Below are 18,001 nucleotides of genomic sequence, written 5' to 3' on the forward strand. Positions count from 1 at the left end.
ATTTTATTTTATTTTATTTTATTTTATTTTATTTTATTTTTTGGTTGTTGTAGTTGTTTATTTTTTTCATTAATTCTAAGATGGGAATAAGTAGGTATTCTTTGAAAGCATTTCCTTTCCTTTCTCCCCACCAGTTCACTAAACTATGAGTCCATGATAGCTTACCCATATGCAAAGAACCAAGTGCTCCGCTTAATCTTCTAGGTAATAGTTTTAAGAGTAGGGGTGCCTCTGAAAAACAATCTGAGGGTTTTGGAGGGGCGGGGGATGGGAGTTTGGGTGAGCCTGGTGTTGGGTATTATGAAAAGCACGTATTGCATGGAGCCCTGGGTGTGGTGCATAAACAATGAATTCTGGAACACTGAAAAGAAGTTAAAAACATAACAAAATTTTTTAAAAATTAAAAAAAATTTAAATTAAAAAAAAAAGAGTAGGGGTGCATGGGTGGCTCAGTCAGTTAAGCCTCTGCCTTCCGCTCAGGTCATGATCCCAGAGTCCTGGGATCCAGCCCCTCATCAGGTGGTGAGTCTGCTCCTCCCTCTCCCTCTGCCTGCAGCTCTGCCTACTTGTGCTCTCTATTTCTCTGTCAAATAAATCAGTAAAATCTTAAAAAAAAAAAAAGAAACGTAGTGGCCCTAGGTTCACAGTAAATAGTGCAAATTATGTCATTGCTTGTACTCAGTACTAAAAATTCTATGGAAAATTAATTGGTTCAGACATTAACCCAAATGTTGGGAGTTTATAATTTGGATACTAAAATTTTAATCAAGCCCTTTTTGTTACTTTTGAATAAGTGGAATTTCTTGCCTTAGAAGCTTTTTCCAGTGTGATGTTTTACATGAGCTTAGTGTTTGATTTTTCTATTTGACCTCAGATTGCTGCTGTTCCCTACCAGGTGGTTGGTCAAAAGGGATAGGCCGTACAGAAAAAGCAAACAGTGTCTCATGGGGTTTAATAATTAATAACCTGACCTGTCATCAAAACGTCCATGGACCTGGTTCCTTCCTATGTCCTTGGCAGGAAGATTTTAACAAGAGACGTCTATATAAAAAGCAACTGCTCTTTTGTTTCCAAAACAGGTTTTACGAGTGCATAAATAATGTGCACTGCTCTGAGCCCAAAAGTGCGCAGTGGACCCGGCCTGTCTGATATGCATCAGTATAGCCAATGGCTGGCCAGCAGACATGAGGCTAATTTGCTACCGATGAAAGAAGATCTGGCCTTGTGGTTAACCAATCTATTAGGTAAGGTTATAAGATCTCATTTGGGGAGCAAAGATAACAGGGTTTTTTTTTTCCCCCCTTCATGTCATGTCCTTCACCTAGGCATGTGACAGCAACTTGGGAAGAAAGATTTCATTATTTGGATTTTATGTCTGGGAAACCTGAAGAATGTGGAAAATTTAAAGGAATTTCTCAATATCTCTCACAAGAACTGTGCTTAGCAATTCCAGTGTCATGCACTGAAAGGTGGAAATGTGTGGCCAAATCGCTTGTTTCATCTATACGCTGATCTGATTGATCTTGGATTTCTCTTTCATGCAGCTGACCACTTTGGCCTGTTCTTTTGACATTGTACACAGGCCACAGCCACAGAAATCTAAAACTAGATTTCTTTGCCCTACTTTTGTAGCGCACCTTCTGAAATTGCTGAATGCCCAGGCTTGAGAACAAAAACATCTATCCTCTGTCTAAAAGAGCTAACTGGAGTCACCCAACCTTGAACTGAAATTTTTCTTCTCATTTCACTTTTGTTTTTAAGTACTCTTCCAAAAGCTGTCTCTGAGAAACATGCGACTTCACATTAAGACTGACTCTTTTTCTTTCTTTCTTTTTCTTTTCTTTCTTTTTTTTTTCCATTTCTATAGTGCCAGCATATTCATAGGATATAATTTCAACCCTGTGCAAAATGGAGTCATGCATTTAAAGAATCATCATCTAGAGCAGTGCTGTTTTCATCAGTAGATTTTCCCAGAGAACAGGATGAAAACCTGAGGGAAAGACCCTTATGGACATATAAGATAGAAGATTTGAATATTGAGTAAACATAGAATTTATATGGTGCTTTATTATTTGCAGAAAGGATTTCACTAACATTATTTTCTTATTTAAAAACTCCTTCAAGGCAAGTATTTTTTTTCTCCCCACTTTCTAGCTGATGGAACTAAGGAGCTTAGTGAGGAGCACCCTGTTTATCTAAAGTCCTAGCAAGGTTTTAACAAGATTTGGCAAGATTTTGGCACATTTCAGCAAGATGTTCCTTTTGCTCACCACGGCTCTGGGGTTTTGTGTGGCCACTGCATTTTTTTTTTAAAGATTTTATTTATTTATTTGACAGAGAGAGAGAGACATCACAAGTAGGCAGAGAGAGAGGGGGAAGCAGACTCCCTGCTGAGCAGAAAGCCTGATGCAGGGCTCGATCCTAGAACCCTGGGATCATGACCTGAGCCAAAGGCAGAGGCTTAACCCACTGAGCCACCCAGGTGCCCCCGTGACATTTTTTTAAGCCTTCATTGTGAGGGTAGATGTCTCCTTTTTCCACAGTGTGTACACCATTTTGACGACTCTGTGTAGTGTAGCCAAAGCTATTGCCTATGGCTGTGCAGGGTTCCTGCCATAGGGTAAGGACAGAAATGCAGAAGACATTCCCGGGAAGACCCTGCACTATGCTATGGCACTGTATCCGCTAGAAGGAAGGGGCTACCCCTCTTAGTAAGACATCTGTATAAAGGAGGAGCTTTGGGGACACCTGGGTGGCTCAGTTGGTTAAGCAGTTGCCTTCGGCTCAGGTCATGATCCCAGCGTCCTGGGATCGAGTCCCACATCGAGCTCCTTGCTTGGCAGGGAGCCTGCTTCTCCCTCTGCCTCTGCCTGCCATTCTGCCTGCCTATGCTCGCTCTCTCTCCCTCTCTCTCTCTCTCTGATAAATAAATAAAATCTTTTAAAAAAAAAAAGGAGGAGCTTTTATCTTCATCACATACAGGGAGTCAAATTTGTCTAGACAGATGGATTTTTTTTTTCCTCTTCCTCTCCTTTTTTATTTCATTTTTTATTTTTTTGTCTCTCGAGGTTTCACTAATGTTTGTTATGTATGTGAGTAATTTATTATGAACTTTGAGCTGTCTTCAGCTGTGGTCTACCGCAAGTACAGCAGCATAGAGTGGGAGTTACAAACACAGACATGAAATAGACCTCCTGCTGTGTATGAACCCAGATCTGCCACTTACTAGCAATATGACCTTGGGCAAGTTACTTGACCTGTCGGGGCCTCAGTCTCCTTTTCTGTAAAGTGGAAATAATGTTAGGGTCTCCTTTGTAGGGTTGCTGTGGGGCTAAGTGATTACATTAGGTGTATCTCAGTGCTGGGCATATTGTAAATACTATACAGTTCTTCATTGTTATTCCATTGTTATTCCATTGTTATTCCATTTACAGAGTTCAGTGATACTGTTAATTTGATTGTGCGGGTAAGTTTGTATATTCAACAAACGTTTGAGCGTGCTGCAACATAATATATTCGTTTAAAAAATGGACTCTGGTGGGACACCTGGGTGGCTCAGTGGGTTAAAGCCTCTGCTTTTGGCTCAGGTCATGATCCCGGGGTCATGGGATGGAGCCCCACATCGGGCTATCTGCTCAGCGGGGAGCCTGGTTCCTTCTCTCTCTCTGCCTGCCTCTCTGCCTACTTCTGATCTGTCAAATAAATAAATAAAATCTTCAAAAAAAAATGGACTCTGGAATTAGAACACTTGAATTCAAATCTCAGTTCTACCGTTACCCCTCTTATACCAGGCAAGTGTCGTAACGCAATGTGCCTCAGTGTTGTTATCCGTAAAACAAGTATAATACTAATAACAACCTCATTGTTTGAAATTTGAATGGGATCCCCAGCTCTAGAACAAGATCTAGCACATTATAATTAACTGGCTGGTAAGTACTAACTATTTCAATTAACTGTTTCAGACACAGTCCGCTAAGTACTGGAGAGTAAAATAGTGATTGCGAATACAGTACCAGTTCTTATAGGGCTTGGGATAGATTGAAAAAGAAACATTTTAAATAAGGAAGTGAATAAATAATTCACTAATTAGACTTGTTTTTTATTTTATTTTTTAAAAAGATTTTATTTATTTATTTGGTAGAGACACAGCGAGAAAAATAATACAAGCAGAGGGAGTGGGGGAGAGAGAAGCAGGCTCCGCACTGAGCAGGGAGCCCGATGTGAGGCTCGATCCCAGGACCCTGGGATCATGACCTGAGCTGAAGGCAGATGCTTAACGACTGAGCCACCCAGGTGCCCCTAACTGGACTTGTTTTAAACTTTAAAAGATATAGGTTGCAATAAGAATGTAAAAAGAAGGAAATAAGAATGGATTAAAACATCAGAGTTGGTGAATGTGATCATTTACAGAGCAGTTTGATCAGGGTAAGCAGCCCAGGACATCCTCAAAGAATAGAGAGTCAGTGTGTGTGTGTAATGGAAAGATCCTTGGACCAAAAGCCAGGAGACCTGGCTCCTAACTGGGTGTCAGGAGACCTGGCTTCTGATTCTGGCTTTGCCACTCAGTAGGAAATTTGCCCAGAGTCACTCAGCTATCTTTTTTGGGCTCTGTGTCCTCAAACATAAAATGAAGGACTTGGAGTGGATGATCTCTAATGTCCTTTCCAGTTCCAAAAGTTTAGGTTTCCAAGAAATCCATCTCTTCAGACCCAGTTTGAGATCATCAATATGCATAAACAAGGAGCAAGTAATTTACATAAGTGAATACTCTTTCTTTTAAAGAGTAAGAAGAATATTTTTTTTTTTTTGATGCTGGTAGTTGGTGACAAAAATGCAACTGATGGCTTGTGAATTTTTCTCAGAAAAGGAATCTTCAAGATATAGTCAAGTACAACCTTGCATTGACTTAAATTCATAAAAGTAGATAGATAATAGCTTTCAAGTGAATATCCTCATGGTAACTTAGAAAGTAGACCAATAACTTGAGATTATTTTAAAGTGGTAAAACATAGGGAGTTAAGAAAATACACTATGTACTAGAATGGTGAAAATAAGGAAGGGAAGAAAAAAATGTATGGTTATGAGAGTAGATATTTTTATTATACATAATAGATACTTTTAGAATTCACATAATTTAGAAATGGAACCATGAAAGTAAATTTTAAATTATTTATTATTGACCATTTTATCACTTTAAATATTTGCAAATGTACATTGTGTAGCTCTCTTTCAAGTCTTGTTTTTCATCTACTTGAAAGTTAGAGATGTTTTGAAAATAGTTTCAATGTTGATACTGTCTCTATGTAAAGTATCTGCATTTTTTGGATAGTAGAAATTTATATACTAAATTAAAGCTTTTAATTAGGTAATGATGTGGACCCACTTGTGGAATGGCTTTCTGTCTCTTTTTAGTAATACTTGATTGGAATATAACTTTTTTCCTTTTATGTCTTTTAAAAGGAGTATTAATGGTTTTCTAAATTCATGTATTTCTGGTCCTATACATAAAATGTCAACTGGAAGATGTAGTTTCTTAAGGAACACTCAATGTGTATTCAGATTTTTTTGATAGATAAAAATGTTTGATAGAGAAGAAATTATTTCATTAGTTCATAGACCAATATTCACATTCATGCCATATATGGAGGTATAATACATAATTTTCAGGTGCTATATGTTTAATCAGTAACAATAATAAACACCATTTTACATTCTTAGGTATAGAATTAAGGCAACAATGGCAATTTTTTAAATTAAAATTCATATATTAGAATATTAAATTCCAGCTATGTTGCGATAAATTAACTAGTTAAGATGAATAAATAGTTATGATAGTTGGGATTTGTTTATGAAATAACATACATACTTGATTCATGAGAAGATCATCACATAATGTTTACTGTCTACTCACATATCCTTGGAGATATCTACTAATCTTGTTGAAAATAGTCTTTCTAGTCCAAGTACGTTTTCTGGTGGCTAGAACCATGGTGCATTTTATGACCAACTTTCAGAAAAGACAACAAATGAATCCCAAAGACCCCTTTATTGTTACCTAAGAAACATTTCTCTGGCCATTGTCCCCTGCTAGATTAAATGTATACATTTCTACTTTATTTTCAGTCTTCTGTTTTGTTATTTTTGTTCATGAAGGCTATTGCCCATTTATTATTTAACTGTGTCCTTAGGACATATTTGAGTATCAAATGATTATACAAATAAGTCTTGGGGAGACATTTAATTGTTATTTTGAAAAAATGGCATGTTCTTAAATTAACAGTCCCAGATTATATAGTCCATCATGAGACACATTATGAACTTCATGGTTACTGATGGAGTATTGAAGATTGTTGTTGACTTGACTTTGAAATGAATATACTAATGTAAATGATCTCAAATTGTTTATTTCACCTGTTGTTTCTTTAACATTTGAAAATAATGGTCTACCTTTATTTTCAATTAGTATTTGCTGAATAACACTATGTGAACCATATGGCAATATATTTTTGAGAAAAGATTTTAGTTACTAAGCATCAAAGGAATTGACATTGTTTTTAAAGATTATAGATTTTTAGAATGTAAGTATATATGGATTTGGATATATGGACTTTGAGTAAATCATAAAATATATTACAAATTACTTAATGTTCAATTGATTTCACTTAAATTTAGAAATGCAACATGGTAATTGATACTATAGTGATTTACCCTTTGTCTGACTTTTCCATATGCAAAGAAAAGAAAATCCATTTGTGATATGCTTAATATAATCAATAAATAGTATTTCAAAAATTTCTGTTTTTTTTAAATTAATCATATTTCAACATTAACCAGTTAAGCACCTGTTTACTGGAGTTGCTGCTGTCCAATGCAACTGCTTTCTAATAAGTTCAGAACAACTTTTCTTACTTCTTTTTCCTAAAGCCATTTACCTTAGCCAACCGAATTCTCAATATAGACAATATAGATATAGATGATAAAAATTGATATAGACAATAAAAATTCCTTAGGAATGATGGTATCTTATGCTAGTTCAAAAGTTTAAAGCATCAAATTTATGTTCACAAATTGACACCTTTCAGAGATGATAATTCTTTTTTTTTTTTTTTAACCCAACTCTTCCAACAGAAACAGCTTTGTCTTTTCTTGACATTAATGCCAGATAGATACTTTGAATCAGGAGAGAGCAGGTATTGATCCAGGGCTTCTGGATATAATGAATTATTTTCTATCTCCCTATCTTCAAAACCCTGAATAATCTAAGTTAAGACAGCAGATGAGTTGCTTTGAGTTCTTCAATTAGAGAAATATACTGGGATCGAGAAGGGCACTTGAGTCTGCAGTACAGTTGGGTCCTGTCTGCATCAGCTTAAGAGATAATATGCACCAGTTTTCTTCTGCAGGGAATCAGGACTCCCATCAAAGCATCCTGAATGACTTCTTCAGCCATTCTCTGATGTACACAGTGGACTGCTCTTCAGTCTTTAGCAACAGTATCTTTATCCCCAAGTGGTTTTTGTTGTTGTTTCAGAAAGGTTTCGTTGGAGTTCTACAAAGAAAAAGACCACAGAATTAGGGAGACTACTTTATCATAGAAAACAGTCATTGGTGTATTTAGCAAGTATTTGTTTAAGTAGCCAAGCATAGTGGCTAAGAGCATTAGGCTCTAAACCTAGATATCATGGGTTAAAGATCCAGATTTACTGAGTAATTTTAAACAAATTACTTAATCTAATACCTCAGTTTCATCATCTGTATAATGGGTACCATAATGGCACCCACTTCACAGATTTTGGTGAGGAGATTAAAAACATGAATACATGTAAAGCTCCTGGCATACAGTTAAACCTCGAATGTTAAACAGCATTATTAGATGTTACTGTACCTTTAGGAACTTGTTTAGTACTTCTAACTTACTGGGAGGAAAACTTTCTTTCTCAGCAAAGTAGAAGATAAGAAGAATTATTTTTCCAGGTGGATGCAGTCTAAAACACTACTGATTGATACTTAATCATTATGGAAATTATGGCAAGTGCATACTTCTGGGAGGAATGATGTGTATAAGCATGTGTGCTGATTTAGTTACTTGACAAAAAATTTCAGGCAGATCTTTGTTTCATATGATTGGGCCCCAGCATTTTATGAGAAAGTGACTAACCACAATCTTTAACCAAATTCCCTGATCTTTGTCTATTGGCAAGCTGTCAATCGTGACTAAATTGGTGATATGAAGATGAAAGTCCACAATTATGAACTCAAGAAGTAAAGATATTACTACTAGACTGGGCGTTTTTTTTTTTTTTTTTTTTTTTTTTTTTTTTTTTTTTTTTTTTTTTAAGTAGGCTACATGCCCAGCATGGAACCCAGCACAGGACTTGAACTCACGACCCTGAGATCAAGACCTATGCTGAGATCAAGAGTCAGAGGCTCAACCAACTGAGCCACCCCAGCACCCTTAGACTAGGCTATTTTAGATTAACCTTCAAGTTAATAGTCTTTACACTCCAGTGTGGGTCAGTTGGTACTCTATGATTACTTAATTGTGTCTAGTCGTTGCCCTATGTTTTCTGAAAGATACCAATAACATGGAAGGACACAGCTAGGGAAGAAGTGGTCCTACAATTCTAGAATCCTACTGCATCTAGTGGTTTTAATCTAATGTGTCCAAAGAGCTACATAATTCTGATTAAAGAAGATCTGGTTTTGCCTAACAGAGATATTTAGCTTTTTATAATGTTTACTCAAGAAATTGTAATTAGTGCTTCATATAACTTGCTCTAATGGACTTGTCATGGTTAAATTGAGTTAACTTTATGTAATGATTTAAAAAAAATTTTGGTAATATTAATGTAATAAGAGTGAGAATATATAATTCTATATAAAAATTATACTGATCTCTTACAATTATAAAGTATGTTTAAAATAATTTATGATTCTTTGGATGGAAAATATGTTACATATGAAGGTTAAAAAACATTCTCCATCTTGCATTTTCCCTTCATTTGAGTCAGTATGTTTCAACTCTAATGTAACACTGTTTTAGCAAAAAAAATCCACCTTTTGGAGCTATAAAATATACAGAATTGAAAGCTGACTCCTAATATATGTTTCATTAGATACAGATGTTTAATGTGAATTCTTCAAGTAGTCATAAAAATCAGAATAACTAAAAATTGTCAGGTATAATGCAAAAAGCAAAAATCATACCTTTTGGTAAATTGCTAATAACTTTTTAATGAAAGGCATTTTTCTTTTTATACTTTACAAGTTCTTTCAAATTCATTGTAATCATCTTGTCACTTAACATTATGAATAGAATCTTTAAATTGCCATGGAACATTACGGAATACAAATACCTAAGGTCTTTTTCAAATATAGAGAATTTTATAAGTAATTTATAAAGGAATCATTCAGCAATTTGAAGTAAAATCTACCTTTATTACCTTGAAATCTAATTGGTAATTTTGAAAGTATTTCCAATATTTACTTTTCATACTTATTTCCAAAATAACTTTCTTACTAGGGAATGCAGGCCAATATGGTGAATGCATAATACAAATTTTGTTGTGCTGACTTTTTGTATCCTGAAAATATTATTTTCATTCCTGAATTAAGTTGTGCTGTACATAATTTAAAAATAATAGTAGTTTTATATAGGCTACCTCTGGGGTGAGTAGTTAGAGCTACTATGTTTTACCACCTGCAGAAGTCATTATCTTAACTGGGGGCTCAAATGCGAAGTATCCAGTGGGGGAAAAAGAACATTTTTAAAAAGGTAATTTTCTTTCCTTCTTTACCTGCCCTTCCCCCCAAAACGGTCAAAAAAAATTTCAAACAGATATTTCTTGAAATCCAAATATATTACGTATTGTAAGTTGAACTTTAAGCCAATAGTTTATCTGTTTTCCAGTTGGATTATACTTAAATGTTCATGGGTTTGAGCTGCATGCATTTTTTTCTTAAGATAAAAGCTAATCCTATGAGATTCTCTGTCTAAAACTTTTTTTCTTTGCTTGAACTTAACTACTTTTTCCAAAAATAGTACCCAACATTTTCTCAAAGTTTTCCAGTAGTTTATTTCTTCATTTGTAACTTTACATGCTCACTGAACACATTTTCTAGGTGCCTACCAAGATAACAACATACTTAAGTCTGTAGGAACACAGATACACACAGACACACAGACACACAGACACAATATGTCCCAAGGAGGTTTGAGGAAGACAAAACTTTACACAAAACATATTACTAGCAATAGAAGAGGTTTGATAAGTTGCCAAAATGAGTGATGGCCTTGGGTGCAACCACATAGAAAAGAGATCAGTATCTACTAGGAAAACGTCTTTCTGGATTTCTGATTAAAGGAAAGAGAGAACTTGGTCAGGTAGGTACAAGGGAGGAAGACATAATAGGCAGGGGCCATGCCAGGAAGAAAGGCACGGCAGTAGGATTGGGAAGTCTTGCTGGAGGAACTCTGAAGCCAGGGTGCAGACCAAGAATCAGGGGTGAGTATAAGGATGTTAAATTAGAAAGGTGAATTAGGAGCATAAGGGTCAGTCTTTTGATACGTTCAAGTGGTTATATTTCATATTTTGGGTGGCAGAGAAGACTAGGGACTATGTAATGAAGAAGAATAATGACCCAATGAGGCTGGTGTTTAGCAATCATAATTTTAGCCATGAGTATGATGTGTATTGGAGAGAGAAGTTGAGGGTACAGTGAAGAGCCGTTGTTTTTGTTGTTAGAGGTTTAGGTATCAAATCATGAAAATTTTTATTAAGATTATGGTACCAGAAACAGAAAGAATCATGAATCTACAGGACTTGTGACTAGTATGTTATAGGAAATTAAGCCAGGAAAATAAAATATGCCAAAACTTAGAAAATTAGAGTACCAGGAAAAGGAGAGAACTTTGGGGGAAATGAATTTAAGAAGCATATAAGAAAAAAAATAGTTTGTTTATAAGGCTGATGGAAAAAAGGAATCAGGAGTGACAGGTATAGGGTAGAGGGTTTCTTTTGGGGCTGATAAAAATGTCCAGAAATTGTTTGTGGTGATGACTGCACAACTCCAAATCTACTAAAAGCCACTGAATTATACACTTCAAATGGGTGAATTGTAAGGCAGGTGAATTATATCATAATAAAGCCATTATAAAATTAAAGGGAAAAAAAGAGAAACAAAATATGTTTTGGGAGAATATAAGAAAGAAGACAACCTTTAACTGGTTAAATGTCAGGGATAGACAATTGTGACTAATGTTCAAATGAGCAGTAGTAGAAGCTGAGTGGTTTGGAGAAGAGAGAAGAGCAGAGATGAAGCTGATAATCCATAGTTCAAAGATGGTAGTAAGAAGACGAATGGTAAGAGAGGTAGACTTTCTTTGAGAGTTTATCTCTTGTATTGGTTTTACCTGTAATATCTTTTTTTAAAATTTTTTATTTTTTATAAACATATAATATATTTTTATCCCCAGGGGTACAGGTCTGTGAATCGCCAGGTTTATACACTTCACAGCACTCACCATAGCACATACCCTCCCCAATGACCATAACCCCACCCCCCTTCTCCCAACCCCCCTCCCCCCAGCAACCCTCAGTTTGTTTTGTGAGATTAAGAGTCACTTATGGTTTGTCTCCCTCCCAATCTCATCTTCTTTCATTTATTCTTTTCCTACCCCCTTAATCCCCCATGTTGCATCTCCACTTCCTCATATCAGGGAGATCATATGATATTTGTCTTTCTCCGATTGACTTATTTCGCTAAGCATGATACCCTCTAGTTCCATCCATGTCGTCGCAAATGACAAGATTTCATTTCTTTTGATGGCTGCATAGTATTCCATTGTGTATATATACCACATCTTCTTGATCCATTCATCTGTTGATGGACATCGAGGTTCTTTCCATAGTTTGGCTATTGTAGACATTGCTGCTATAAACATTCGGGTGCACGTGCCCCTTTGGATCACTATGTTTGTATCTTTGGGGTAAATACCCAGTAGTGCAATTGCTGGGTCATAGGGTAGTTTTATTTACAACATTTTGAGGAACCTACCTGTAATATCTTAATCAGGGAAACAAACTCAATAGAACTTAGAAGTGCGGTTTATGCATTGGCCATGCTAGTGCAGTTGCCAGTGGTGGCTGAATTTTGATGTACCTTCCTCTATTTCAAATTAAAGAGAAGAGAGCTTTGGTGTCTTATAACCAAAGACATAAGCAAAACACAGAATGCCTGTTCTGCTTTTGTCTTTTCCTTGCTGCCCAGAGTAACTGAACGGGCTATTGAGGATGAGAACCAAATGAATATCAGAGGTCAAATTGTACAATCATTGACAAAACTGTTTGGGTTTCATTAACTGGTTGTTTTTTAGTTTTCTTGATTGCCAAGTGGTGGGACTCTCACGTAGATATCATTTTGCCACTTTTACCATGAAATAAAACTTTAATGCAGTTGAAATTATGTTATGAAAATATAAAATGTTGAGATTCTTGCTGCCAAAGGAAAGCATAAAATTCTAAAGAAACCATTGTTTTCCTTGGGTTCCCATCCTAAATATTTGTAACTGAACTGGAATAGAAATTTTGGTGATAAAAACCGTGTCAAATATGCTGGCAGGAATGACACATTTGCACTGGGGAATGATTGTGTTTCTATAATGCTTCTCTTTGTTACTGCAGGGAAGGAGATTACAGCAGAAACTTTTATGGAAAAATTGGATAATGGTGCCTTGCTCTGTCAACTTGCAGAAACTGTTCAGGAGAAATTCAGAGAGGGCATGGATGCTAACAAGCCTCCAAAGGTAAAAGATCCCCAGGCAAATATCATTCAGGGAGTGGATTTCATTTATGAAATGAACAGATTTTAATTTTAGTATTTTGTGGTCAATGGGCGTATTAATATGTCTGTTAACAAAACACAGGGGGTGCATTTTAATTAGACAACATATTATTTGTACTCTGATTACATAAATTACATAATCCTTTCAGTAAGTCTAATTAACTAGAAGGTTATGGAAATTGATGGTATTGATACAAAACAAGGACTGTGTATAAACTGGTTTAGTCTGATGTATTGATTACAAATTTAGCACAGAAATATTTATGTCATCAGGAGATGAAAAAAAAAATCTGGCCAGGAATGGTTTACTAAATAAATCTTTGTTTCCAAATAGATCCTTATGGCAGTTTATTAGAATAAAGTGTCTAGAGTGTATAATTTTTTTGTTTGTTTTAAATAAGTTGTAGCATTGAACTAAGTCCTTTGGACAGTTTTTTTTTTTTTTTTGAGTGCTCAGATTTCTTTTCTGCATATATTCTTTTTTTCTTTCTTTTTAAAAATTTATTTAAGAGGAACGAAAGAGAGATACAGAGAGAGAGAGAGCATGTGCTGTGCGCATTTGCTCTGGGCTGGAAGAGGGACAGACAGAGAGAGAGGGAAAGAATCTCAACCAGACTCCCTACTGAGTTCAGAGACCAAGCTGGGGCTCAGTCCCAGGACGCTGAGATCATGACCTGAGTCTGAATCAAGTGTGGACCCTTAACTGACTGAGCCACGCAAATAGTCCCATATATTCTTTCATGATTATTATAAGCACATAATGACAGTATGGTGCTTGACGCTTTTTGAAGGAAAGAGATAGTTGACACTTTTCCTAATTTTTGATAGAGAAGGAAAAAGGTAAGAAAAAAATCAGGTTAAAATAATGTTGAAAACAGCTTTAAATGAAACGAACAAGAAAATTGAAATGAATGAACTGAGTTAATGAGTTAAAAAAAAAAAAGTAAAAATAAAAAAGAGTGAAAACCTGCTGCTTCCACTGCTTGTGTTCTCTCTCCCTCTCTGGAAAATAAATAAATTTTAAAAATCTAGGAAAAAAAAAAGTAGAAAGAAAGAAACTGGCCTCTACTTCAACCTACCAAGGAGGAAATAACACCGAAGAGGAGGACAATGTATATAGAAGGTTCACTGTGAAATTATTCGTAAAGGGATAAAATTGCTGGGCCCAGATTCTTTGGAGAGCATTATGTTAATTTGCATTGGTCCTAAAACTTCCATTTGATTTGCTTATTGTTAAGAATAGTGACCACTGGGGTGCCTGGGTGGGCTTAGTGGGTTAAAGCCTTTGCCTTCGGCTCAGGTCATGATCCCAGGGATCGAGACCCACATCGAGCTATCTGCTTAGTGGGAAGCCTTCTTCCTCCTCTCTCTCTCTCTCTCTCTCTCTGCCTGCCTCTCTGCCCACTTGTGATCTCTGTCTGTCAAATAAATAAATCAAATCTTAAAAAAAAAAATAGAGACCATTGCCTCAGTTAAGGTCTTAAATCCTTCATAGTAACAGAGAATAAACAACTCTACAAAGGCTAGTGTAAGGTTTTCTGGTTTTGTTTTGCAAGATTTTGCTTGATAAAACAGAGGCTGAGGGGCACCGGGGTGGCTCAGTCAGTTAAGCATCTGCCTTTGTCTCAGGTCATAATCCCAGGGTCCTGGGATGGAGCCCCATGTCAGGCTCTCTGCTCAGCAGGAAGTCTGCTCCTCCCTCTCCCTCTGCTTGCTCCTCCCCCTGTTTGTGCTCACTCCCTCTCTGTCACTTAAATAAATCAAATCCTAAAAACAAGCAAACAAACAACTCCCCCCAGCACACAGAAGCTGCGATCCCCAAATAGAATTGTAATCCTAAAACCGTCAAGAGCAAGCCAACCCCCCAAAGCATTAGCCTGTAATTCAAATGCTTAGGTGTCTTGAGCACATTTTGCTTGGGTTCCAGTTGTGTTATTTACTAATTAGACACATTTATCCTTAATTTCCGTGCCCATAAAGTAGGAGTAATGATTATGCATATATACTTTCCAGAAAGCATTGCATGAAAAAGACTCTAGATACATATTATTTCCCTTCCCAATGTGAAAGATTTAAGAGCTCCTGATGAGAATTTTTGATTTGCTAGACGAAACTAGAAGAAAAAGTTAGGTACTTTGCGAATGTTCAAAGTTAACATGATATATACAAATAGGTTGAAACTTTGCCCTAAATCTCCGTATGATAATATGTAATATTGAGAATAGTTATAGATCAAGATTTTGATAGCTGTTTTTCCTTTGAAACATTCATTTCAAATTATATCATTTTAATAATAAAACTATAAAACATAAAAAGAAACAATTTAAGCTTTCCTTTCAAAGTGAGTAAAAATGCAGCAAAGTTTTATTAAACTCAAAATACTTCCTTGACCCTAAGCCATTTGTTTAATTAAATATAAAGTTTAAATTTATTCTGATTATGATAAATATATTTTAGTATAAAAACTCAACTGTGGTAATTGAACAAGTGTAGATTTGTTCTACACTCTTTATGACCTCACTTTCAGTGCTCAAAAAATCAAATTTAATCTGAGTTAGAAGTTGACACAATTACTCTAGACTGAATTACCTCCTGTGTCCTTGGCAGAATTATATATTTCACAACTTACTTCCAACAATATGCAGCTTAAATCAAAATAGCATGTGTCTTACTATATGAAAAAAATTCAAAGAAGACTAGTTTTTCTTTTTTACATTTTATGAGAAATTTTCAATAGATGAGAAGCCAAATGGCTAATACTTCACAGCTATTATGGGTCATAAATATAGTTTTGTCAATCCATTCAGGTTTGACACAAAAATTTTCATAAGTCCAATGTAATTTTGTCTTCAATCCATCTTTCGTCTAAAGCAGGAATAGACATTATATGAAATTGCACATTTTGCTATTATTAAATTGAACTTTTAAACAAGAATAAATTTGCTAAAACCCAGATAGTTAGGTGTACATTGAACATTTCCAATAGAAAAAAAGGAGGCTTTCAAATTTCAAACAGGTATAAATAACCTGTAGGCTACAGTATGGTGTGTGTGTGTGTGTGTGTGTGTGCGCGCACACGGGCATATAGGTAATTATTGTCCAGCTGGGCATTTTAAAATCTAGGAACAATAGTGGTAGAGACAGATAACTTGGTCAATACCTTCGATGAATTAGAGAAACTGTTACAGTTAGGGAGATGTTAAAACAGAATTACTATTAAGAAAATCAACTATGGGGGCACCTGGGTGGCTCAGTGGTTTAAGCTTCTCCCTTCAGCTCAGGTTATGATCTCGGGGTCCTGGGATCGAGCTCCACGTTGGGCTCTCTGCTCAGCAGGGAGCCTGCTTCTCTTCCTCTCTCTCTGCCTATCTGTCTGCCCACTAGTGATCTCTGTCTGTTAAATAAAAAAAGAAAAGAAAAGAAAAGAAAAGAAAAGAAAGGAAAAGAAAAGAAAAGAAAATCAACTATGGGGTGCCTGGGTGGCTCAGTTGGTTTGGCGGCTGCTTTCGGCTTGGGTCATGATCCCTGGGTCCTGGGATCGAGTCCCACACCAGGCTCCGTGCTGGGCGGAGAGTCTGCTTCTCCCTCTCCCTCTACGTGCCTCTCTGCCTACTGTGCTCTCTATTCCTCTGTCAAATAAATAAATCAAATCTTAAAAAGAAAAAAAAAAGAAAATCAACCACAAACTTGATCCCACCTAAAGAAGTCATATCACAGGAAGCCCTTTGTAATTTTCCTAGCACTTACATTTCACCCACTTGTTCTCACAGTAATATTTTTACTCTTCCTGATTGATCTTTAATTTGGAGAATTTACAGCTGTGTAAACACATTTGATCAAGGAAGTTATGCCTGGTATGTGTGAAGTATGTCCATGTTAAGAGTGACTTGAACACTCCTAATATTTGCAAGTGTATTTAATAAAGATGTTAGACAGTTTATGTATTTAATATTTTAGTTATAAATCCATGAGTCATATCTTATTATGGCTTGATAAAATGCTGTGAATGAAAATAGATGATATCCTGTGATTCTTTTTTTCTAGGTTTCAACAGATAATAGAAATAGACTCTCTATGTTTTTAGCTATTAGTAGTTAATCCTAACCTATGTATTTTTTCACTTTACATGGAAACAATGCAGAATTTTCAAGGAATTAGGCAATAGTTAGATATATGCTTTTGAGCCTAGTGTACAGCAGTTTAATGTATAATCTGATTTTGATTAGTTTAAATGTCTCATAATATGATCAATTCACTCTAACTACAAATGTTAATATTCCTGGAGCTCAGGACCTTAACAGGCAAAAAGCTAACCCAAACTAATCTTTCCGATATCCTATTGGGGTGGGAAAACCAAAATAAGTGATAAATCCAAGGTTAGATTTTATGCTTTTTGACCCTTAGTCACCTGACTCAATGTTGGCATCTCCAGTCAAGACAGAATAATTGTTACATTGATGTATGACCTTTCACTTCCTGGTCCAGACAGAATTCCACTCTGTGAACCCCTTGTTACTGTCTATTTACTCTCTTCTTTTTCTACCAGTCATGACTTGCTGATTTGTGTACAAGATACTCTCAAGGATGGGGGCATCAACGTGGTGCACGACATTCAAAGGGTTCAACTCTATTTTTCTCCTAACATTCCTTTCTGTTTGTCTCATTTATCTTGAGAGTCCCTGCCCCAGACATCAGAGTTTCCCTGGGTTCAGAGCTTCCTTTGAGTTCAAAGAGCCCTGGGTGGTTAGATCAGTTTTGAAGCACATGAAGGGAAAAGCCAAAAAAGAAGTTCTGTTACCTAGTAGAATGCTACATTATGCTCTAAGGAAGGAACTGAACATTCACCATCTAAATGTAGAATCCAGTCCTTGTTTGGGGAAAGAACACCCTAGTCAGATAGAATGTCCATAGGACATTTGCCCATCAAGAATATCTAGTTCTCTGAGCTGCAAGATAATGCTACCTCAGGATATTTTACCATCCAGGAATTAAATAAAACATAGAGATTAGAGTTTTTCCCCTCAGAAATCAATAACACGTTTTGTTTAGAGAACATCTTATCAAGATTGATTTCAGAGAAATCCAGAAATGTGTGTTTACTGCTGATACCTCTGACAGAACAAGAAAGTGTGGTAGAAAGGATAAAAGGTTTTTCTTG

At 36.0% G+C, this 18,001-nt stretch overlaps 1 protein-coding gene across 4 annotated transcripts in view; it reads left to right on the forward strand.

The window, feature by feature from the left end:
• Window positions 1-18,001, forward strand: part of GAS2 (growth arrest specific 2) — a 127,128-nt gene that overhangs the window by 7,738 nt on the left and 101,389 nt on the right. For all 4 annotated transcript variants that reach the window (XM_082684143.1, XM_082684145.1, XM_082684144.1 and 1 more), the window contains 2 exons: window positions 1,080-1,244; window positions 12,684-12,805. In XM_082684143.1, coding sequence (XP_082540269.1) covers window positions 1,100-1,244; window positions 12,684-12,805 — 267 coding nt within the window. In that variant the 5' untranslated portion in view covers window positions 1,080-1,099. The remainder of the gene's footprint in view (window positions 1-1,079; window positions 1,245-12,683; window positions 12,806-18,001) is intronic.

The sequence above is a fragment of the Mustela nivalis genome, assembly GCF_964662115.1.
Source record: "Mustela nivalis genome assembly, chromosome: 9".
Classification (NCBI taxonomy): domain Eukaryota; kingdom Metazoa; phylum Chordata; class Mammalia; order Carnivora; family Mustelidae; genus Mustela; species Mustela nivalis.